At 41.3% G+C, this 23,433-nt stretch overlaps 3 protein-coding genes across 10 annotated transcripts; 2 read left to right on the forward strand and 1 right to left on the reverse strand.

Annotated features, from left to right (window-relative positions):
* Positions 1 to 337: 337 nt before the first annotated feature.
* Positions 338 to 19,825, reverse strand: LOC110834619 (shootin-1). Of its 8 annotated transcripts, none has more exons than XM_087350923.1 (11): positions 19,685 to 19,825; positions 5,636 to 5,874; positions 5,292 to 5,405; positions 5,058 to 5,152; positions 4,778 to 4,934; positions 4,098 to 4,372; positions 3,708 to 3,869; positions 3,233 to 3,371; positions 1,836 to 2,084; positions 1,420 to 1,481; positions 338 to 1,248 (listed from the first exon to the last, which is right to left on the reverse strand). In XM_087350923.1, exons 2-11 carry the CDS (start codon positions 5,844 to 5,846, stop codon positions 1,111 to 1,113), a joined length of 1,602 nt encoding a protein of 533 aa, XP_087207049.1. In that variant the 5' UTR covers positions 5,847 to 5,874; positions 19,685 to 19,825; the 3' UTR covers positions 338 to 1,110. The 8 variants fall into 8 exon arrangements, with proteins under 8 accessions (XP_087207049.1, XP_087207048.1, XP_021929684.2 ...); XM_087350922.1 differs by lacking the exon at positions 19,685 to 19,825 and adding an exon at positions 12,453 to 12,594; XM_022073992.2 differs by lacking the exon at positions 19,685 to 19,825 and adding an exon at positions 10,124 to 10,282.
* Positions 11,734 to 19,900, forward strand: LOC110834629 (uncharacterized). The gene is made up of 5 exons (XM_087350889.1): positions 11,734 to 11,859; positions 12,466 to 12,620; positions 13,028 to 17,151; positions 17,731 to 17,779; positions 18,514 to 19,900. Exons 2-5 carry the CDS (start codon positions 12,480 to 12,482, stop codon positions 19,441 to 19,443), a joined length of 5,244 nt encoding a protein of 1,747 aa, XP_087207015.1. The 5' UTR covers positions 11,734 to 11,859; positions 12,466 to 12,479; the 3' UTR covers positions 19,444 to 19,900.
* A 1,326-nt stretch (positions 19,901 to 21,226) lies between these two features.
* LOC110834630 (uncharacterized) lies at positions 21,227 to 23,399 on the forward strand. The gene is made up of 3 exons (XM_087350939.1): positions 21,227 to 21,367; positions 21,604 to 21,695; positions 22,045 to 23,399. The coding sequence occupies exons 1-3, from the start codon at positions 21,227 to 21,229 to the stop codon at positions 23,135 to 23,137; spliced, it is 1,326 nt and encodes a 441-aa protein (XP_087207065.1). The 3' UTR covers positions 23,138 to 23,399.
* Positions 23,400 to 23,433: the final 34 nt, after the last annotated feature.

The raw sequence follows: 23,433 nt of genomic DNA on the forward strand, positions 1-23,433 counted from the left end.
TCTTAGTCACCATGGTTACTAGTTGCCCTTGCTATTGTTTTTACATGGCAAATATGCCTTATGGAAAACAGGCCCCCTCTGGATTGGGTAGTGGTGGTCTAAATTTGGTTAAGTTAAGGTGGGTTGGGCTTGATCAGGTTCAATAGTTTGGTTGGGTTAGGTTAGGTTAGTTGTGCTTCTTAACTCAGCTAGCATTTAGGTTAGGTTAGGTTATATCAGATTGAATCAGGTTAAGTTGAATTATTTTAGGTTGGGTTTGGTTCAGTTATACTAGCTTAAAGGTAGATTACGGTTATGTTCGGTAAGGTCGGGTTAGTGAAATTCAAAAGATATTAAATAAAAACTTTAATATTTTAATGTGCCACTACCCTTCGGATGATGTAACGGTGTCCAGAGTTCTTAATTCCGAGGTCTGTTCATCTTAAATTCAAATCCAGTATTCAACTGGTCACTTGCCAGCTGTGGCAGACTTGGGAATTAAAATTATTTATTAAAATAAAAAACGTACAACAAAACTGACAAATGTTTGATGCCATCAAAACTTTCTAGAGTTTCAATGTTTCTGCCACACATATTTTTCCAGCTTCAGTAAACAGGACTTAATGCTTCTTAACAATCTTTGTTTATGTTTACAAAGTGTTAACAACTTTCATTTTAGCACTGCTTTAGGGTTACTTAAAAACACATTTTCTCAAAGCATAATAGTCGACAACATAAATTCCTGTAATTGTTAGACATTTCCCTGACTATCTTTTTCACTTCGCTAGCACACGTGTATCAGACACTGGATGACCAATTTTCATAATAGTACTCAATGATATTACAGTAATAATAATAATTTTCATATTCTTGTCAAAGCATAAAAATTCTCAAACCAAATACCATCACAATAACTACTATAAGATATAAGGAGCAAAGAAATCAACCTGAAATTTCGTAGTTCAAACAAAACTGGCAAGACAAAATCTTTGTTGCTGCCTTTTGAATAAGAAACAAATTATTTTGTGCAGAAAATCAGATCTCACAAAATTTTCACAGCCGATTACGATGCCCACTTTAGAAACTCTTCTGACACTCATAGAAATAAGTTATCAGCTAACTGATAATTATTTACAGAGTGACATCTGCAGGCGCGGGCCATCTCGACTTCTGTGGGGAGTTACGTCGTCGGCGTTTCAACGTCCCCAGTATGTTGAGCATTTCTTGAACTGCAGCTGGTGGTTCCTCCTTCTTTTCCTCCTTTTGTTTCTGCGGTGAAAATATAACAAGACATATGACGCTCAACAGAATGTTCATTCACCCATTCACAAAAGTTATCCCTTAAGGCTGAAAATCTTTAACAGCAAATGATCACTAAATAAAAACTTCCTTATTACAAAAATTTAAGTGACAATAAGAACACCACAAAAAGTTTCTTACCTCCGTGGCTTTAAGCGTGAATTTGCCTCCCTTAATTTGGTTAATGATGTCATCAATGGCACCTGAAATAAATATTTATAAGCCATTTATAAATATAATTCTTCATAACAAATGCAAAGAAAACATTTCAAATAAATTTTATAGATTTTAGTGAGATCATGATTTCACGTAAAATCATTTTTTTCAAAAATGAGTCCTTCGTAAAATATGATAATGTTTGATTTACAGGAGAAATACTGAAATGATACAGATCAGAACATGCCTAAAAATTTATACTGTACATAACCACAGAACCAAATTTAATTTAAATCTCTCACATTTCAGAAATGAAACATTCATGAACATAAAGTAAACAATGTACAAAAATAAATTATAGGTCTGTGCTGCGACTTCTCGTAATTGGCGCGAGTCCTCACCACCAGGCAACGCAGCAGCTGCCGAGGGTTTGCGAGAGATGCCCAGCATGTTGGCCATCTCTAGCACTGGGTTCCCAGTCTCCACGCTTGAGCCCACGTCTGTAGCGGAAGTACAAATTCCCTGTCTCAAAGACACAGCGAAGGTTCTAGGGCAGGATACTGGTGGAGGGGGTGGACATGGTGGAAGAGGAGGGGGCAGTGGTGGAGGTGGACATGCCTTTGCCTGTAGTTCATCTTGTAGCTGATTTACTGCAACAGGAAAAAAAAAATTACAAATTTTATATCAATGACCTTGAGAAAGAATGGCCAAACGACAGAGAAATGAAATGCATAAATGTGATTACTTAAACTGATGCTGAAGGAAACTTTAACGTTAAGTGCCTAGGTATTTAATTGGTCACAGTATGTGCAGATGGCGGTAACTTAATCACCAGCGGCTTCAGAGCGTTTTAATAATTTTAAGCGTGTAATTAAAAAACCTGGAACTATCGCAACTTTTACGATAACAAATGAAATAAACTGTCTTTATGAAGAAGATCGTAGTACCATATATTACAACGTCAGATCCGTAAAAGACGAGACAAAATCGATATACTTTTGTTTTGCTTTAAATTTTTGGCATTCACTTTGAAAAAAGAACTTTTATTCTTCACAGTGTGGTTCTGCATTATAAAATCATACACTGCTCCAATATCAGCCTCTGCAGCGACAGCTAGTATTATGTGTGAAAGAATTCGAACAGTGCTGCACCCCAAGGCTAAAATCCCGCCTATATTATCTACAGATTCCGACGCCACCGGCAAAGACAACACGCAACCTTCCAGACCATTTCTCAGAGAGACATTTCTTATCATTTGGTCATGTCATCACACAAGGAAGTCTTTCGTGCCGCTGGGTTTGTAACACGGCCACGAAACACCGACTGCGGGTTGATGGAATTGAAGCTCGAATAATATGCGATTCCAATTCTGATTAATATACAGAAGAGGAAGAACGTGCTACAAAGACAAGGGTTGCGAAGATGATGATGGAAAAATCGCGCGATCATCTTCATGGGGAATACCACAACTTGCTGAGGGGGTTAATTACTTTCACTATTAATCATCCTTGAGTTATAAAGGATCATTTGATTAATGTATGACAGTACAAATACAAAAAGCAAACTAATTCTTACGAGCCAAGGTTCTTTCACCAGTAAAGATATCAACGCTGGTTTTCAGTCATAACATCATGTGAAGGCAGTATGTTCCTATGAAACTACACATCCACACAGTATTACAACCCAGAGGATCAACGCTGATGGTAATCGACTTCAATTTGTATTGCAGATTGCAGGTAGGTTAATTGAACTTCGCATTTCTCGCTTTGATTCAACGGGCCGACAGATGTGACGTTACCTTTAGAGACAAGTCGCGAAGATCGCTTCTCGGCCTGTTCTGCTCGCTGCAGCGCACACTGCAGCTCCGACTCGGCAAGACGCAACTTTTCCTCCATAAGTTCAAGCTGCGCTTCGCTCTCCTGCTCTTCCAGCTTCTCCTGCAACAACGGACGATGACGAAGAAATGACGATAAATAAAGTGTGGGGCACTTTTCAGAAAAGAATATCTTTTAATGTTCACGTACAGGAAATGCATAAAAATACCGACAGAACGACCATACGGAAAGTGGCCAACATAAGACCGAGAAGGGAATGCACGAACAGTACAAAAATAGATCGGACAGACCCTGATAACATACGATGGAACGATTCAAAACCGTATTAAATAGCATGCGTCGCTATCAGTGGCACTGAAACTTCTGGTTCGGCTACAAGAGTTAGTTACTCAGTTGAATTTAAAAATTCACAATCTCCGCCCTCCCCCCCATCTATACCTGCAGCTCCTGCAGTTCTCGTGCGTGTTTCTGCCGCTCATCCTCTAGGGATCTCTTCAGCACTTCCACTTCCTGTACCAGCAGCATCAGCTTCTCATCTCCCACCACATCTGTCAGCAGAATCACGCTCTGATGCTTCAGTATGTTGTGTTCCTTCTGCACCTGCAGAGTAACAACCGCAATTATTATAAACCACGCGTAATTTTTTAAAGTCTCTGAACTTTATTTTGGATATCCCATATAACAACAGACATTAGAATTGAAAGTTATCTCAGATATCACAGTCTTCGTCTTTTTTCAAGCGCGCACAGCCGCACTCCACGTACAGAGACTGTCTCATCCATCCATCCGCACTAACCCAAGACCTACCACTCTGTCGAGGAATCGTACCTTGTCGGCCTCGAACTTCACCCTCTGGGCCTCCTCCTTCTCGTGTTGACACAGCTCTCGAAGCGCAGTCATCTCATTCTTCACGAGTCTCGACACATGGCCAAGATTGTCCTTCATCGTTCTCAGCTCGTGGAGCTCCGCCTCGGCCGTCGTCCGCCGAGTCCTCTCTGCCTCCAGTTCGCTTTCCAGACTCGTTGCATGCTCTTGAGCTTCAAACTCCTGCAGTCTCGTGACATTCAGCTCTGCCTGCAGCTGTCCGACCTCGTCGGTCAGTTCTGTAAAGTCGCACGGTCTTCATAACGGTCAAAGGACTAAGGAAGTTCAAAGGGAAGAATTAGACTGTCAAAGGGCATTATTTTCAAGAACACAGCTGCGCTGCGTATCCGACTATTAAAATGTAGCTTTTGTTCACGTTTTTAACCTCTACTCTTCTCCCTCCGCGAATTAGCATGGATTTAGTCCTGCAAAAATACAAATGGTACAAACGCAACACGATAATACTCCGAAATGTCAGCAAACGGGCCCACCACTACACAGCGCGATCACCCGACAAATAAATAATTAACAAACTCTACGGCGTTCTTGAGAAGCAGAAAATGCACGTGCCTCGGTGTTCTGAATGCTCGCCGTTTACGGGATGAGCGCAAAAATAAAGAAAGAATAAAGACAATTAAACACACCTTTAATAGTTTTCATAAGATTGTCCAACTCTCCATCTGCAGATGTCGCTGTGTCAGCTTCGTCAGCGACGTCCATTACGCTTACATTTCCTTCTTTGAGGCATTTCTGAGCAAGCAACGAACTCTTTCGTTTCAGTTCACGATTCTGCATGTACCACTACGGGGAACAAATTATTACAATCAAAAATCATGTAAATTACTAAAAGTGGCAATCGCAGAATCAGGCCTGGGGCAGTAGTTGCGTATCGTACACAAAAGCGAATTAAACCTGGGAGGTTACCTGTGACGCTGACTTCATGGCATCCTGCATGACCCTCGCCTGCACATCATGCTTGTTCTTGAGCGCTTCGTACTCGCGATACACCTTCTCTGAAACTGGAGCACACGCCGTCCGCAACTCACACAGCAAAACTCAGTTCATGGGCTCACATACCCGTCACTTATCTGAACAAGCAAAATCTTACTAATATCAGTCGAGAAGAAAACGTGGCGTTTCATCTTCCTTTCCACTCACCTGTCTGTAATTGCACAAGCCTAGCGTCTTTGTCAGCGAGCTGTTTCTTCACGGAATTGTGGTCGTTGTGCAGATGCTGGTAGCGCCGCTCCAGGTCAGCAAATTCTCGGTGGTCTGCAATACATGAAAACTTCATATCCTATATCGAAATTAAATTCACGAAAAATTTTTAATTTGTCTCAAACATTTCAGTTAAAATAATCAGTCGGATTTAGCTCATTTTCACGACGACGCATACATCGGAAAGTACAATTTTGTTATCGCAAATTCGGGGCACTGTAAAATGTCTGACAGACCCAGTGCACCCATGGGGGGGAAGTGGAATCAACTTACAGACTACTTACTTTTCTGCGTCTGCGTGAGGAGTGATTTTCTCTTTTTCTCAGTTTCTTCGTACTTTGATTTCCACTTCGGCTCGTCATTCGGAGGTCTCGTTTCCACCGCTGCCTTCCACTGTGGGAGTGGTATGTGAGAAATGCTGCCCAGAGCATTGTTGATTTTAATGTCAGTTCCGGGCGCGATCACTGGAGCTTCATCGTTATTGTTTTCGTTCATGGTGCAGTCTCGCTGGTTTCATCCAAATCTGAAATGACGACACGAGGCGACAATTAGTACCAAGACATGAAATGTGTTTTCTAGACAGCGCAACCGCGAAATTGTCCCTTATGGGTCGGCCGGACTTAACGTAAGATCTGTCCGACTCTGTGTTGGCTGCAAATAACCCTTTCACAATGGTTGGACAATTATCAAAAAAAAACTAATGAAACAATTAATCAACAAATGAACTAACTATGACAGTATGATGCTTCAAAACCCTCATATCGACATAGAAATCCACAATGTGTTCAACCCAGAGGACCAAAACGACACATTCAGCACTGCGAGAACTTCATCCAACCAAATACCTGTCCAATTGTCCTGTCAAGTCAGGACTTCACTAACGATAACCTTAAGGGCTTCAGACCAAATTCTAAAGCACGTAACTTCACTATCTGATGCTGAATTACGATCTGCCTCGTAAGGTCAATCGTGCTGTGCCAAGAGGTCACAGACACAGGGCTAATGTAAACTCGCTATTAACTGCGAAAATGTAGATGACGCTGTCCACGGAGGCGGGCTATTTATTATTCTGAATGGATCGCCATGACAACGCCTGCCATTTTGATTATCCAGAATCTGGGCCACTCTGAAGCAAGTCGGCCATCATCTGTCCTCGGACCACAAATTGGGAACCTAGTCGTGGTTCTTATCCATGTGAACGTATCTTTCTTCTCAGATACTCCCCTATCTGCATCACACGCCCATGTGATTAAGCGTCCTTTATGTAAGCGAATTTCCACGAATTCTTGTACGCCAGACTCCAGGGCGTAGACACACGCGATATAACCACTAATATGAAGAAGACCTCTACGTACCTCAGACCAAAAAAAGGGTCTGTGGAATGCTGGGGGGGGGGGGGACGGTTCAATCAGCACGCTGATTACCCTACAAGCTGGACGACTCGGGATTGTTTCCCGACCTGATCAGCCCACTTAGCAACTACACGTAATTCTTAAACGATCAATAACGCGACATTTTGCACTTATTGATTTCGTATGTTTCTCGCTGTAAACAGCCGCCATTTCCTTAAACAGCGTTAACCAGTCGATCTTCGTAATGGTGAAGTTAGGTGTTTTCTTCGCGGTACGGACTGAATTCTTATATATTTACGTGACGTGACGTTTTCAATGAAGACTGTGATTTAAATTATAACACAAACCTCGCAGATATTAAGAATATATCTCCTTCATATGAACACTCAAATAAAAAGTAACGATATTTCCTGTCGAATGCCTTGAAATGTTTAAAGTACCCTTTACAGGTTCGCGAATCGGTTCATAAAATACGAAATCCAGGAGCTACATTCTTAAAAATCGTAACGTTTTGTCTTAAGGAAACAAGGCAGTCTGTAACTTCGAAGTGTTCTTCCCCCCTGGTATATAAATAGCAGGCTCTTCCGCAAGCCAATCTGTCCCGTCCGACGTCAAACCCACTGACTGTCTCCTTCAAGACATCGTCCGCTTTCAGCACTTTGGTACCTCGCAACTAAGGCACGCGGGCCGCATGAAGCCCGTCACATTAAACCAACGATCAATCTCAGATATCAACGTTCTCTTTTATTTGTTTGGTTGTCACAACTGCGCTGTGTCGAGACACGTTTCTTTGTCGCAAGTTTTCCGTTTATAAATACCTCGAATAAGAAACTGTGCGTAAGTCTACGTCGGACGCGTGGGTACTCTGAGGTTCTCAAGGCGGTGATTTTTTTTTTTTTGCAGAAACATACTGTAGACTCCTACCAACGAGTCTACACAAAACCCGCAAAGAAGTCCTTTACTATCATAATAATTAATTACATTATCACATTTTAGCCCTTTAAAGCCCAGTGGTAAGTATATGTACCACCTGCTTCGACGACCAACAACTCTTCGTTTTGTATTTACGAGTTTCGTAAGATTCTCAGGGCAAACAGCGTTAACCAGCTGATCGAAATGGTGAAGTGCGGTGTTTTCTTCGCGGTACGGACTGAACTTTTAAATATTATGTAGACGAGCTTCGTTCTCCATAGGAACGAAAAGGCTTCTGCAGGCGGAAATACACAATGTTGCAACAGCCTTGATAACAAATGCTGTCGAGAGGTGACGTCATGACAGCGAGAAGGAAGTCGCTGACCTTGGCCAATTCCTCCACAACGCGGGAGTCGACAATCGCACTGGAATTGTTGGCAGCAAAAGTTGGTCAGTTGACGGCGTATTAATCCAAAAGTACGGGACGCTTTGACAATCAGAAGCCAGGCTCTACCATTTACGAATAGCCAAAAATTATTTGGGCGAAAGACGATGAAATGGGCGAGGCATATAGCATGCACGGAAGCAATTAGAAACACATACACAATTTTAATCGAAAAAAAAAACTCCCGTAGATCTGGAACATCCGGGCGTAGACTGGAGGACGTAAGAAACCCGAACGTTCAATAAATAGAGCGGGATGGTGTGGATTGGTTTCATCTAGCTCAGGATAGGACGCAGCTGGGGGTAAGGCACGTCGTGCTCGCTTCATTGTGAACCTCGCTGCACGTCCCCGCACTCCATCTTGTGTACACAAAGCCACTGTTTACAGGCGACCGAACGTTTTTTTTTCCCTGATACATTTCTTTCGTCGTGTCTGAAAGTGTTGCCCAAACTCGCATTCCGTTATGCGCGAAACGTACTTGAGATACACGGCTTTCTTCTGCGTTGTAGCGCTGTCAGGGCGACGATAATGCCTCTTTAATGCACGTCTATAAAACTAATACACAATGGCAAGACTACTGTAGTCTGATATATTTCTTCTGTGACTTGCGTATCTATCTAATCTCAGAAGAAGATAAACAATTATAAACAGAATAACATTTAAATCAGACAGAACACAGACTGGAAACAATGTTTTTGAGGCACAAGACGCGATTGTCCGTTGACAAGTGGCCAGATAGCGATAAACAGATAAAATTACAACAATGGAACACGGCAAGCAGGAACACACTGTCGCCAATGGTTTCGTTAATAATGGAGTTCGTGTGTAGTAACTGGAACATTCTGTAGATGGCACTGTGCTTCAAACAGTTGAAAGTATATTGGCGCAAACAATGCGCAATTTCAGAGGTAAATAGTCAGAACTATTTTGAATATAACCCGTTTAATCCGCGAAGCGAAGTCTGCCGACAAATAAATGAGTCATTCCTAAAACACACCACAGCCAGTCTCTTACTATCTACTTGCAGACTGATAAGCCAGCGAAGGTCACGCGGTGTCACAGAAACATGAATCACGGGGCAGGGGGGGGGGGAGACTTCGAAGAATGCGATCGAACCTCAAATTACAAGGACGTCCAAACTCCTCCAGGGGACGACGGAAGCCTCACACCTGACAACTGCAACCCAACATTAGATCTGAAGTCGGACAACGAGGATTTTACACGACTTGAGTAAATTATCTGCCAACTTTTGGCGCGGATACATCAATAACGATGAGACGCTGTGGACATGCAGAACGGACGGATGTAACGTAACGTTGGCAGGACAAAACCATGGCTGGAAACCCTCAAACGAATATCCGATTTGGGGTAACCTGACGCTGACATGAAACTGTTGTGAGCTTGTGATATCACCCAATGACGGTTCCTTCTGAACACAATGACTTTCCGGGTTAAATTTAACTGATTAGCCACAAATTGCACCACTGAATTAATATCGATATTTATCGATGTGTCACAACTCTAAACCCCTTCGTAACCGTACAATTTACACTGTGCCCATTTTCGTCGTACGTAAAATCCGCAGGTGGACGAACGGGCCCGAGGAGCGAATAAAAAAGCCTGTGCCCCCGTCAGGAATCGATTTCCGACCGTCGAGACAATGGAGTCATCAGCTGACACATACAGAGTTTGCTGCTAAACAAATGAACAAGTCACAAAACGCTCGTCTCTCGATGCACTTTTGACACTGAATGCAGGAACAATGAACGACTTACTTGATGCCAAGACACGACTACTCACGAACCTGTTCAGCCGACATCCGGCCTTACACTGGCTAGACAGCGAGCCAATCCGCCGAGCACAACCTTCCGTCGCGCTACCGAGTTGCAATCGCCGACTCTTTGGAACATTTTACGACTGCATATAGGGTTGCCTAACTGGCCGGCTGCTGCCTCCCCGAATGACTGTATACTGGGGATGTTAAAAGATGGCAGCACAAACGTTTGTCAACGTGTATGTCACAGCACTCCGGTTTCTTGAAATTTCATGTAGATTTTACTTACACACGTTATAAACACGTAATTATGCATTCTTTGCCGAATCGTCTGGGAAACTTTTGCACACTGCGAGGTGTTCACGAAGCGCAGGTTGTCCCAGAAGGTAGATTTGTAGAAGAAAAGCAGTCCACGTATCGCCAAGATGCATGTTATCTCCTCGTTTGAAACACGAAGAAAGCGATTGCAGTAAATGACTGTCTAGTCCCTGGTCAGCAATTTGCACGCTCCTGACACGTGACTCAGAACAGTGGCGTGCAGAAAGCATAGCGTGAGTCATTTGTTACTCACGTATGATATTGCGGGGACAATGAATACATTAATCAATTCCATTATCAACAAAAATTATTCTAAAAGAATCAGAAACAGCAAAGCGCGATCTTTAAAAAAAACACACAGACAGTTTGAGGTTACCATCAGGAGAAACCATTGTTGTAAAGGAAATGGAGAAATGCTGATTAAAACGAGTAATACAAAGAACACCTACAGAAATGGTTTAAATTCCCTTAGCAAGCAGGAAGGAGGGGGCACTGTGCTCAAAGAAACTGCGTTGTTAAAGAAAGAACGCTTCATCGCAAGGCAACTCAGGTATTTTACGATCTGCATTACGGGTTAAAACAATGTCAATGGACCTGTGACTCCTCACATGGCTGCACATCAACGCAGCAGTTAGTTCCTTCAACAGACGCTAGAACACGCCACAATCGATATCTTCATGGCCGTTTGAACCACTTATCTGAGATGGTCCGTCCATTTGATTTTCACCATGTTTTGTCTCCAGAAACTTAATTTCATAGTGTCGCATTCTTTACTCCGAAATAAAATATCCTAGACACTTAAATTCTCAATTTCTTACATAACCTCAATGCCCGGAACAATCAAACTTCTTAACTGATGGCGACCACGCTCGCCAATTAATGATCTTTATGTCATGACGTACGCAACCGGAAACGGAATCTCCTTGCAGATTAATCTACCGATCATTAATCCTATGAATTTTAGTAGAAACAAAGTTATATTTGCATGCGGAGGAGTCAGAACTGAACTACAACTAGAAGGGCGAATAAGAGTGACAACCGGGCGGACATTTTGTTGTGTAATACGCGCATGCGTGGAAGCGAGGAGTCTGATTTCTGCGAAGGATCAGAACAGGTCTTTGGTGATAAGATTTCAATCTGATTTAACTAAACGAGATAAGAACCGAGGACATCGAAAAAAAGGGACAGGAATGATAATAAAAAGCATCGCATCTAAAGATTGATGAGTTTCATCTACAGGCTGTTCTAAAAGCCTGGAAAGTCCTGCGAACATTTTGACATCGCTGGATGTCGTAGCAAAAGAAGTGTCATATTTGACGTCCAGAAACAAATTAGCGAGGCTGAAAAACTGTGGTAGATCTTGGGAGCCAGGAATAAGTGTCAGGACAGAATTCGATGGAACACTTTGGTCTTCAAACATAACTTTAAATTGGTAGAAATATTTTTCGACTGGTGCCAGAATTTTCGGACACACTCTGCATCGCATTCCTTTCGCGTGTAGAAACGAGGGAGATTATCACGTCAATCAAGATACTGTATCTTTCACACTATCACAGAGGCTCACCGGGTGACCATCTTAATCACAGCTCCTGCTGGACGGTGCAGCTGTTTCCAATCCGCCCAGCTCCGGTTTCGTGCGCATTTATACTCAGGTCAGTTTCTACGTCAAGTGCTGGTCCTCGGACCGCGAAAAGAGACGTCCTCAAGGTAAGGCGGGTGGCTACAGACAGTCTTTCAGCTTGGGGTTTGGACATGGGGTACAAGTAAGTCGCCAAATGTCGGACAGAGCTTCGGTGGAATCTTAAGAACACTCTGCAACCCATCTGGTTCTATAAGACGCGGGGAATTTGACCAGGTGAGCGACTATTAGCTTTCTGAATACGAGAAGCGACGAAATATCCTCAGGGTAGAACAACGAGAGAGTATTACGTACATTTGGTGGCGATGCAAATTTGGGATTGCAAATATTATCACATTATACGAGCGTCTGAAACAGAAAGGAAGGAAAGAAGAAAGAAAGAATCATAGAGACAATAAGAATTGTGGGGGAGACAGGGAATGCAGTGATCTTTTTGGGGAAAACAAATATTTGAAAGACAAAGAATAAGATGGGAGGATAACATTAGGATGGGTCTTAGGAAACAATAAGAGAATGGGAAGGGGGTGGAATTTCCCGTTAATTAGTTGCTTAGTTATCGCCGTGAACATAACTGTCTCCATCGTCAGGCAGATCGCAACCCTCGCTCGTCTGGCGTGCATAATTAATGCAAATAATATGCAAACAGCACGTTACAACTTACGCTTTGTCCGTAGATCGCTTCTCACGCATGGGGATCAGCCCGTGGCGAGGCCCCGTGCCACTTCACACGACATGGAACACCGCCCCATACTGGAACTGCGACAACCTGCTCACTTCGCTCCTCGTTATCGGCGGGGTGGAACTGAACCCCGGCCCGCGATCGACCCCGGTAGGTGCTGCCAACATTACCCGAGATAAAATATCTAACAGTCATTTCGTAAGAAAAACTTCGCTGTCGTATTCTTATCTCGCCAGGTGAACACTTCACGACATCGACTTCAAGTATGATAACTGCTCAATCAACATTTTACAAACTCTGCATTTGATACAACGTCATTTAAACACGAGAACAGATCAGTAATGTACAAAACGTTAGTGGAAATTCATCCAACAGGCAACATTAATGCTACTGAGGTCGTTTCTAGAGTGTCATTTGCTAAAACGTAATATAATACGAAAAGTCACGTGCAAATAGAATAGGAGAGGCTTTACCAGACGTGCTTTTTACATGTAAACCTGCAGAACGTAATCCAATACAAAATCTAAAGCTTAAAAATACACGGTCTTGTTTTCCAGGGAAATACAAATGGCGAAATGGGTTCAGAATCGACAAACAATGAAGTCGAAACTTCGTTCATTGTCGAAATTCCGATCGAGAAAAGTGCAGTCAGAGATCTTCGGAGTGCGTCCGGAGTCACAGAAAAACATCCGGCGCGCGGGGAAACGGGTCCGGAAACCGAATCGCCGATCGCAGGAACAGGCGAAATGAACGTCCAGACGCTGAAGAGTAAAACATCGAAGCGCGGGAAAATGCTGCAAAACAGGAAAACAGAAATACGCGATCTGAGGGAGCGTAACAACGAGCTCGCCAGAAAGTTGCAGGAAAAGGAAACGGAGATCTATCGCCTGACAACAGAGAAGACGGAGCTCCTGAAGGAACTGGAGACGAGGGAAACAGAAGCCCAGCGCCTGAGGAGCGAAAATTCGGCGGTGGAACTCGAGCTCCAAGACAAAGAGACGGAGATATTTCACCTGAAAGACGTGAGGAATCTCCTGGATCTCGAGATGAGATCGAAAGACGAAGAAACTCTTTTTATTTCCGACGGAAACAAGAAACTGGAAACGGAGATGCAGACAAAGGAGAGAGACACGAAACGAGTGAGGGAAGAGAACAGACTCCTGAGCCGGAAGTTGCGGGAAATGGAAGAAGAATTTCGCGGCTTGGCGAACAAAAACAAAGAAATTGTTGTTCTGCTTAACGAGACGGGACACGAGAAGTCGCCGCGTCGAAAAGCCGAGGGGAAATTAAAAGACGGCATCTCGGAGGTTGGAGGAAAGCGCGACGAAGATCGTGGAACGGGAGAAGGAGGACGAGAGCTGATCTACGACAAGACTGTGCTCACTCTGGCGATAGAGGAGGGAGAGTCAGAAATAAAAGCACTGACACAGGAAAACTCGCGTCTTCGGCACGAACTGCACGAAAAACGAACGGAGGAAGAGAGACTGAGAGATGAGAACAGGAGACTTGGCAGAGCGTTCGAAGAAAATGAACCACGACTAGAAATTCTGACGGTGGAAAATGAGAGACTTCGACAGACGTTCGAGGAGACGGAAAAGAACGTCGAAAGGTTTACAGAGGAAAATACCAAGTATGAAAAAGCACTGGAGGAAATCGAGGAGGAGCTGAGACGCCTGGCAAAAGACAGGACTCGACTGCAGAGCGACTTACACGAGAAACGATCGGAGGCGGGAAACATTTCGGATGAAAACGCGCGTCTCGAAACAGCGCTGCGGGTGTCGAAATCGGAACTTACAATCGAACAGACGAGGAACGAACTGCGGCGGAAGGAACTACACACGGAACAGCTGAAGGGCGAGAACGCGCAAGTGGCAAATCTGCCGCGAGAGACAGAAACTCGCACGGAGCGTCTGGAAGGAGAGAATTCACGTCTTGCCAGCGAATTACGAGAAAAGGAATCAGAGACAGAAAACATGGCGGAACAAAACGAGTTTCTCGCTGAAGAATTAAAGAATAAGGAGTCTGAAGTAAGAGTCTTCGAACAAGAAAATTTACGGCTGACCAATGAACTGCGTGAGAAAGAAACAGTGACGAAACGCCTCGCGGAGGAAAATACGAGGCTCTGTAAAGAACTGCGCGATAAGGAACCCGAGATAAGTCGCTTCACGGAAGAAAGCGAGTGTCTGAGTAAAGAAATCCGAGAGAAAGGCCAGGAAATTGAACGCCTGAGAGAGAGAAATTCACGTCTTGCTAATGAATTACGAGAAAAAGAATCAGAGTGTGTACGAGTCACAGAAGAAAATATACGATATGATAAGATAATCCAGGAAAAAGAACGAGAAATTGAAGGCGTCGCAGAGGAAATTGCGCGTAATGAACGTAAATTAGAAAGACTGACGGAAAAACGCGTTCAAGTCGAGAGACAACTGGAGGAAGACGACCTCAGGGTCGAGGAGGCGACAGATCGAATTGGAAGTCTTCGTGAAAAACTGCAATACAGCGATTCGACGATTGAATGCCTAAGAGAAGAAAACTCGCGATTGAATGACGAGTTAAAGCTGAAGGAAAATGAAGAAGGATGCCTAAAGGAAGAACAGACACGACTTAAGAGAGAACTTGAAGAGAGGGAATTGAAGACGCGGAATTTGAAAGACGACAATTCGGCGTTGGTAAGAAACGAACAGGACAGTTCTGCCGCGATAAAGCAATTGACGGAAGAGAACTGCGGACTCCGGAAACAACTACAAGACGATCAACGCAACATCGAACGTCTGGAACAAGAAAGCGGACGACTTGAAGAAGATCTACAAGAAGGGATGCGAAACACATTGAGTCTGGCGGAGGAAATTTCGGAAAAGGGTAAGGGGCTGCAACACGTGATGGAGGAAAATGGGAATATTGACCAAGAACTGATGGAGCTGGAACAAGGAATACGTAAATGCAGAGACGAAAATAAAAGACTGAGCGAAGTCACGCAAAACGAGAAGGCAGAAATTCTTAGGTTGCGAGAAGAAAATTTACAACTTGAAAAGGAACTGCGAGGAACGAGAAATCAAAAGGACGAGCTTGGTGAAAAATTTCGGGAAACGGAAATGAACATATTCAGCCTGGGAGAAGACAACGCTCGGGTTGAAAGCATGTTGAAACAGAAGCGAGCAGAATTGAAGCACCAGACAGATGAAAGCGAACGGCTGCTGAAGGAGAGCGAATCAGAAACGATAAGACTGAAACAAGAAATAACCCAGAACGAAGAGACAGTAAAAGGAAAGACAGCGGGCGTGGAAGGTCTAGTAAGTTACTTTAACGTTACTGTGAACCAGATTCAGGACCTCGAAAGGCAGATAAAAACTCAGGAGGTCGCGAACAGAAATATTGAGGATCAGTTACAAGAGAATAAGATAATTTTAGAGAATTTGGAAGGCCAGAAAACGGAGCTGGAAAAGATCTTATTTATCAAAGAGAACGAGAAAAACAATGTCACAGATGAGGCAACTGATTTGCAAACAAAATTACGAAGTAGAGAAGAAATAATTAAGAGGCTTAGACAGTCCTGTGAAGTGTTCAAAGCCGAGATTGAGGCCAAGGACACGGACATTCAAAGCTTATCAGAGAGAACGAGAAAGCTGAAGGAAGATGCACAAGGCAGAGAAACGATATTCATGCAACTTACAAAAGAAAGTTCCGAGCTTGGGAGAAATGTGCAGGAAAGGGATTCTGATACACAGCGTCTGATGGGACATAATGCAAAGCTGAAGGAGATTCTGTTAATTAAGGGACGGGAATCTGGTCATCTGACTGAAGCAAACACAAAGTTAAGGGCCACGGTTTTAGAAACACAGAAGGAATTTAGGGAGCAGCTAATGAGAAGGGTGAAAGCATTACAAAGTCCATCTTACGAATACACAGCATTTGGAGTAAGTCTGAGGACCAAAGTATCAGAATTAATGAAAACTGCTGACAAAAAGACAGTCATTGAAGAAGAATTGTTTGCTAAAGAAACTGAATTAGAAAAATTCATAAATGATAACAAAAGCTTTATCAGAGGAACCGAACCGAGTGCAGAGAAAGACATGGAATTTTATGGAGACCCACAGAATAACAGACGTGAAGGAGACCTCAAAACTGAGCCCTCAGTTTCACAGACTGACAACCCTGAAGGCCAAAGATGTCTCACCAGAGTCACGAGAGGAACCGACTTTACAGATGCAAACACTGAAACTGACAAAGTGCAAACAGAAATTCAGTCATCAACAGATAAAAATTCAGCATCTGGAAACGAGAGTTATACAAACAGCAAAGCCGTGCTCAGTCCAGAAACTGATGAGAGTACGCTTGGAGGAGAAACACCGGGCACAGGGGCATCTGTCCAGAATACAGTTGGTGCTTCGTCGTATTTCAATAAAGGAGCAGAGTCAAAAGATCTGCTGCGAGATGAGACCCACGAGGTCTTTTGGAAACAAGTTAGGCGTGAGGATGCAGAAAACCGTAGAAGAACTCGTGGAGTACAGAGACACTACAGCGTGGACACGGCGTTCGACTCCATCAGAGGAAAAACACAAATGGCTGGAGAAATGAAGCTACCGCATCGGACATTTGAGAGAAGCAAGCTGCAGAGGCAACTGTCAGTCAGTAAGCTAGACCTGGCAAGTCTCACCAATGGCAGTGAAGGACGGAGTGTGCTGTAAGGAAAATTAAAATTTAAATTATATTTTTAACAGACCGATGTACAACATTCACTGAATCCATTCAAAGGCATGGAAAATTTGCATTTTAAAGAGCCCGGGACTTCAATCAGTGATATCCATCAAAATATTTATATATAACATTAAATAATGAATCTAAATTATTTATTTAGCATTATTTACAAATTGAATACGCAGAGGGAAGGTCGTGTCAGCCATTTGCCTGGAATAATTTCAGTTACATCAGGTAATGTGGAGGAACAGCCCACACTGAAAGTTGTAGAACTAATTAAAGTTTGTTCCCTTTTATAAAGCTCAAATTAAACTATATGGATTTTATTTCCAACAAGTTATGAAAAGTAGACATATCATAACAATTCTGAGCTGTTTGCCAGAATTTAACCCTTGACCTTTGTGAATTGCCAGGAAATTTCTCATCTCAATTCATCTGTAAGCTGCACAAGTGTGAAACCAAGAGAATAGAATCGTTCTCGTTGCAGTCGCTGAATAAGAGGGTCTACGTGTCTATCTGACACACATCTTAAAACACATCTGAACTTGCTACATTTTTGTTCCAGGACGAACATGCCGCTGGTCGTCAGCTGTTACAACCGACAAAGCCCTGCAGTAAGTAACCACGCATCTTTTTACCTAACATACATTTTCCTTTTTGTTTTTAATTTTATAAGCCTCACTGACCTTGATGTTCATTTATTGCAGAAACAAATTTAATATTGTGAGGCTAATTACGTCATAACGTATGAGTCATGATTTTTTCCCCTCACATTTCATTAATATTTACCACACTGAAAAGCATTTAAAATAAAATTTTATATTTTAACGATATCACATTTTATGTTATGTACCAGTCTTCCATGTGATGAAATTGTTTTGTGAAATTCGGTTAGTTGAATTTGAACTCGATGACTAGAGGTCATTCTAAAATTAAATTTTCTGTACTTGAGCACTGGACCATGAGAGCATTTGGGGGAGTGGGAGTAATGTTATGTGCACTATTGGTATCACAGAGTTCAGCTTCAGATCTGACCACTTCATCGCCAAGGGAAGAAAACTGCTGTCAGGAAGCATGAAGACATGGCAGTCAGTATTCTGTTTTCAAGGGAAATCAGTGAAATGTATTATTTTGTCGTGCAAAACAATTGGTTATGAAGCCACAGCTTAGTCACTGTTTAACACGATTAGAGAACATGTGAAAAAGAATTAATGGTAATTAATAAAATAAGAACATAATAAAATTATCATAGTTAAAAAATAAGAGAGACCTACTAGTCATCTTATCCCATACAAATCTGAACAATTTTTAAACATACATAAAACTTATAATCTGTTTCATATTCTAGGTTAGCCCACAGACCACAGAAGATACATACATGAAGAAAACTGGATGGGTGGACACCAACATGCAGTTCAAAATTAATGTAGCAGCACTGCTGTCTATTCGAGCCATGAACACAAGGCAGAAATTCCAAATGGCATCACAAGCACACACTCCTCAATTGTTTAATGACATCATACTGAAAGTTGGAGAGCAAACATTGTTCCTTCAAATGAATTATTGTTCACACTTTAATAAGAATACGGAGATTTCACAGTTTCTTCAGTTAAAAGGAGACTTCAGTCTGTTAAAATATTGCATGTCACTATGTGAAATGAAGAAGCAATGGTCACAAAATAAGTACTTGCAAAGCCAAGGCAGATTTGAAGACTGCATTTTTATTGTATACACAAATGCTGAAATGTCTCATGATAATGGAAGAAATGAAGGCAATACAGTTTGGCAGAAACTGCTTTACTCTGGAGGAAACTGTTTCAGCTTCACCGAAAATAAATCCCCTGATATCTACGAAATGTTCCAAAACCTTGAAAGATACAAACAACTGCTGGCTGGCTCACGTTACAACTCAAATCTCACAACACAGGAAGAGTTGCTAGATTTCATCAGGAAAGTCTGGAACAGTAACGCCAAAACCATTCCTGGGATAATTGAAATGAACAAGCTGCTAAAAGAGCTACAGCAGTTAGGGGATTTGTCACATTACAGAGAATTTTTGGCAAAGCTTTGGTTTTTTACTGGACAGGCAACTGACAGGAAACTTGATGAACAAACAAAACAAGAAATTGGACTTGCTTGTGGCATCACCAAAACAAACTTAATTTATGATCGCTTTATGAAACAAATACATGACTGGTGTAAATATTCAAATAGATTTCTCACTCAGGAATCACCACTCTGGACAGATATCAAAAGAGACTTCAAACTGCCAAACTGATACACAGCTTCAAATGTGACCCAGAAAAAAATTATACCATCTACCAGCAATGAATAATCAATGTTGACTTTAAGGTGTTCTGAGACTTTCACTTATTCCCTGTCAAAACTGTGGCCTGAATATTTTCTGCAAGAAGGCATGTTTAAATGTGTCAAATAGGCAGGCAGAGTCGTGGTACCATGCACGAGGCTCAACTTGTATGACTGCGGTTCAGTTTGTTTTTATTGCCTATCAATCTTACCTGGAAAATGCTTCACTCACAATCATTGTATCACTTTCATTTCATGCTGCATATAGATTGTCAACTTCAGTCTTAAATACAGAAGTGGAATGCCCCTCCGAAACCAAATACACACGGCACAACGACCAACGGCCACCAACTATATCCACATCGTTCTGAAAACCTCGGATCCTGTTAAACCACAATGCTGTTAAATAAACAAACATATACCTGTAATATTTGCTTCTGAAACACACTTCACCTCATCTTAATTATATGTGATACTATTATGAATTAGGCACAACAAATTCCCTATTGGGTATAATTCGATTCACAACCTATCGAAAATAATTATCACAAAAATACCAACTAAACATTCATAGTATACGATACACTGCTGAAACTGTTAACTTCATTCTTTAACATGTGTCAACATAGTCTTTAATAACCTACTCCACTAAAAAAAAATATCGGATTCTTGCTCTCACAATTAAATTTCGTAACATTTTATCTTGCTTTTAAGCGTTTTTATTGTTACTATTTGTTGGGCTAGTCAGAGCTGGCTGGATGATAAATACATAATCAGCAGTTAGGAATTGGCAAGGAGCTGCAAGTTCTATCCGTTAGGATTAGAGGTTAAGTGATGTGTGACATAACCATGTAGAAACAAGGAATAGTCGTAATGTGTTCATAACAAAGTTTGAGCAGATCGGGCGCACAAGTTGAAGTAATTATTCCCTTTTCTCACTGTTGTGTACCAGAATACGCCAGACAGCTCATTGTTCATAACAAGCCATTGTATGAATTGAAAATATTAAGTATTTATGTAAAATATACATTTCGAATTTTTATTTTTTAATTAAAACAACTCTTCTTTGGCCAGACAGTAAAATTAGGTCATTCTGTGGATGTGTTATTCCATTTCATCCATGAGGAATACTGGCAGAATTTAACAGAGAAGGGAAATATGTCACATTGGAGGACTCATAAGCTTCTTACCACTTCACTTCATGCTATCTCTGTGACAGCTGAGTTTAGGTTGCTTTTTTTTCTCCAAGCAAAGCAAACTGTGTAGCAGATTAGACAAGTTACCAGCATATATTAATGAACAGAAGAATGGACTAGAAATTGCATATCCAGTTTGATATATTTCTCAAAGTAAGTACATCTACCCAACATGTACTTCAAAGGATAGAACATAAACCATAATGAATATTTTTGCTGTGTTGCCATAACAGCCTGATTTGTAAAAATGTAACATGGCAAAGCATCACTGTGATGAAGTAACTTGAGCACTCTTAGCCCATGTCCATTTAAATACAGCAACCAGGCCATGAAGCATGCATCTGAACACAAGTAGTTAATTTATGATTATGGCAGCTGATGTTCTAATAATTTGTTCAGTAAAATTTATGATCAATGATTCACTAAGCCAGTTGATGAAGCAAGGTATACTGTATATACCATGTTACTTGGCTCATTTGGCAGAGTGACCACACATAATAAGATTTATCACGAACTGCCAATAAATTCCATTATTTGGTTTAATTTTCACAGTTTGACATGGAGGTAATAAAAGTGGAACCAGACATAGACAGAGAAGCACTGTTGTTGGTTTCTCACAGTGCAATTTCACAGCTTGCTATAAAAGAAGAAGATCAGTCAGGTGCATTCACTTATGTTTCAGTAGAGCCTGAAAATAAGGTAGGTGTTCCACAGGTTAAAATACTGGGAAAGAACCTAACAGTAAAAGGGATAACACTAAAATAGATCATAAAAGAAATATGGTTTTGTAAACATCAGTTAGATTAACCTCTAATCCTAATCCAGATTGCATTCACACAAGTGATTTTTGCATTACAATACCGGAAATTCTAACTTAAAAGTTATTTTGATTTTGAATGCAAATTATAATACTATGTAAACTTTGTTTCTTGTAGATTCATCAAGAGGATGACGTAGGACTTCAGCAGATTAGTACTGATAAAACCATACAGGGATGTGTGGAGCCGTGTCACAATTTACGTGCTGAGTAGGTATCTTACTGTTCTGATAAACTGTAAAATGTACTAATGGGAAAATAATAAGTTTTATGCACACTATCTTTTGATTTAATTAGCCTGGAACTGTATTTTATGCAAGTACAAAGCTTATTAGGGTGATTATATAAAATATTGGGCTCAAAGATCTTACCAGATCAAGAACCTTTGGAGGTATATTAGTGAACTTCCCCAGTGACAAGATATTATTTCTTTTTCCCCCAAGTTTTTTAATGGACTCATACATTATGATCTTATTACCTTCTCCTCCCCAGGAAATGGCAAATTTTCAAAGAAAACTAGTTAGTTTTACTGTCATAAAAGTACTGTTTCTCATTGCAGCTATAGGAGTCCACAAATGGAATCTACTGCAAGTAACAATACAATGGCTTCAAGAACAGAATACAAGTTTAGGGGCAGATTCAAGAAACAGAAATTTGTTACAGATGTTCATACTTCCAACTGTACTAAATGTGGTGTTGTGTTCAAGGTTTCTAAAGCATTGACAAGCAATGACGTTAAATCTGTGGTCTGTAAAAACTGTAATGTCAAAGAAACTCCAGAACCTATAAATCTTGCAGATAACATAGAGCAGCTTCAAACATGTGATACAGGATCAACCTTTAATGGCAACAGGAAAGAACACCCTCAAAATAGTACTGAAGGTAAACCACATATGTGCCACGAGTGTGGAAAACGTTTCACACGATCCTGGGCTCTAAAAAAACATTACTGTTTGCAAGAGAAACCATACGTATGTGAAGTATGTGGAAAACAATTCACACAATCTCGTAATTTATTGGTGCACTCTCGTTCACATACTGGCGAAAAGCCTTTTGTTTGTACCATATGCAGCAGAGGTTTCTCATATTCTGGCGACTTAAAAATACACATCCGTATACACACCGGGGAGAAACCGCATGTTTGCGATGTTTGTAAGAAGGCATTTTCAAAGCAAGGGAAGTTAAAAATTCACTATCGTATACATACAGGGGAGAAACCATACGTGTGCAATATATGTAAAAAAGGATTTTCAGAATCGCAGGTTCTCAAAAGACACTACCACACCCACACTGGGGAGAAACCTCACGAATGTCCAATATGTAAAAAGGGTTTCACGAAACCGGGGAAACTAAAAATTCATTACCGCATTCATACAGGAGAGAAACCGTATGTTTGCAATGTTTGTAATAAAGGGTTTAATGAGTCCCAGGTTTTGAAAAAACATCATCGTATACACACTGGTGAGAAACCATATAAGTGTACAGTGTGCGAAAAGAAGTTCAACGATACACAGGTATTAAAGGAACATTATCGTACTCATACTGGAGAGAAGCCGTACGTCTGCAGTATTTGTATGAAATCCTTTGCTTTCTCAAAATCCTTGAAGAAACATTCTCAAATCCATACTGGACATCCCATAACAAATCACTGAATTTTATTAAATTCTAGAAATTTTGAACTTTCTGCTTCATCATTGGATAACAAGAAAAAGTGACAAAATTGCTTCTCAAGAAAATATCTAGTATATTACAAATTCTGTTGTGTTTGTAAGTGTATGTTGACATTTTACCAATATGAAGACAGTCTTTGGAATTTTTTTTTCATATATGAAGTGTGCAGTCCAAATAGTGAAATGTTACTCTAAAACTACACAATGTGTTCTTACATACTGAATTACACGATGTGAAAATCAGGATCCGAGTTTGTTAAAACCAATCCTTCACTTCA

This window comes from Zootermopsis nevadensis, unplaced genomic scaffold, assembly GCF_977971745.1.
Source record: "Zootermopsis nevadensis isolate Lab colony 2312 unplaced genomic scaffold, Znev_1.0 Znev_ptg000017l, whole genome shotgun sequence".
Taxonomy (NCBI): Eukaryota; Metazoa; Arthropoda; class Insecta; order Blattodea; family Termopsidae; genus Zootermopsis; species Zootermopsis nevadensis.

What these genes read in the sequence shown, in the direction of transcription:
- LOC110834630 (XM_087350939.1), top strand. Translation starts at nt 21,227, where the DNA reads ATGGAGGTAATAAAAGTGGAACCAGACATAGACAGAGAAGCACTGTTG. An exon ending in CAGTAGAGCCTGAAAATAAG is followed by an intron (nt 21,368 to 21,603) that starts GTAGGTGTTCCA and finishes TGTTTCTTGTAG; the next exon opens with ATTCATCAAGAGGATGACGT. An exon ending in TGTCACAATTTACGTGCTGA is followed by an intron (nt 21,696 to 22,044) that starts GTAGGTATCTTA and finishes TTCTCATTGCAG; the next exon opens with CTATAGGAGTCCACAAATGG.
- LOC110834629 (XM_087350889.1), top strand. Translation starts at nt 12,480, where the DNA reads ATGGGGATCAGCCCGTGGCGAGGCCCCGTGCCACTTCACACGACATGG. An exon ending in CCGGCCCGCGATCGACCCCG is followed by an intron (nt 12,621 to 13,027) that starts GTAGGTGCTGCC and finishes CTTGTTTTCCAG; the next exon opens with GGAAATACAAATGGCGAAAT. An exon ending in AGTGAAGGACGGAGTGTGCT is followed by an intron (nt 17,152 to 17,730) that starts GTAAGGAAAATT and finishes TTTTTGTTCCAG; the next exon opens with GACGAACATGCCGCTGGTCG.
- LOC110834619 (XM_087350923.1), bottom strand. Translation starts at nt 5,846, where the DNA reads ATGAACGAAAACAATAACGATGAAGCTCCAGTGATCGCGCCCGGAACT. An exon ending in TTCGCGACTTGTCTCTAAAG is followed by an intron (nt 2,085 to 3,232) that starts GTAACGTCACAT and finishes TTCCTGTTGCAG; the next exon opens with TAAATCAGCTACAAGATGAA. An exon ending in TCACGCTTAAAGCCACGGAG is followed by an intron (nt 1,249 to 1,419) that starts GTAAGAAACTTT and finishes TTTTCACCGCAG; the next exon opens with AAACAAAAGGAGGAAAAGAA.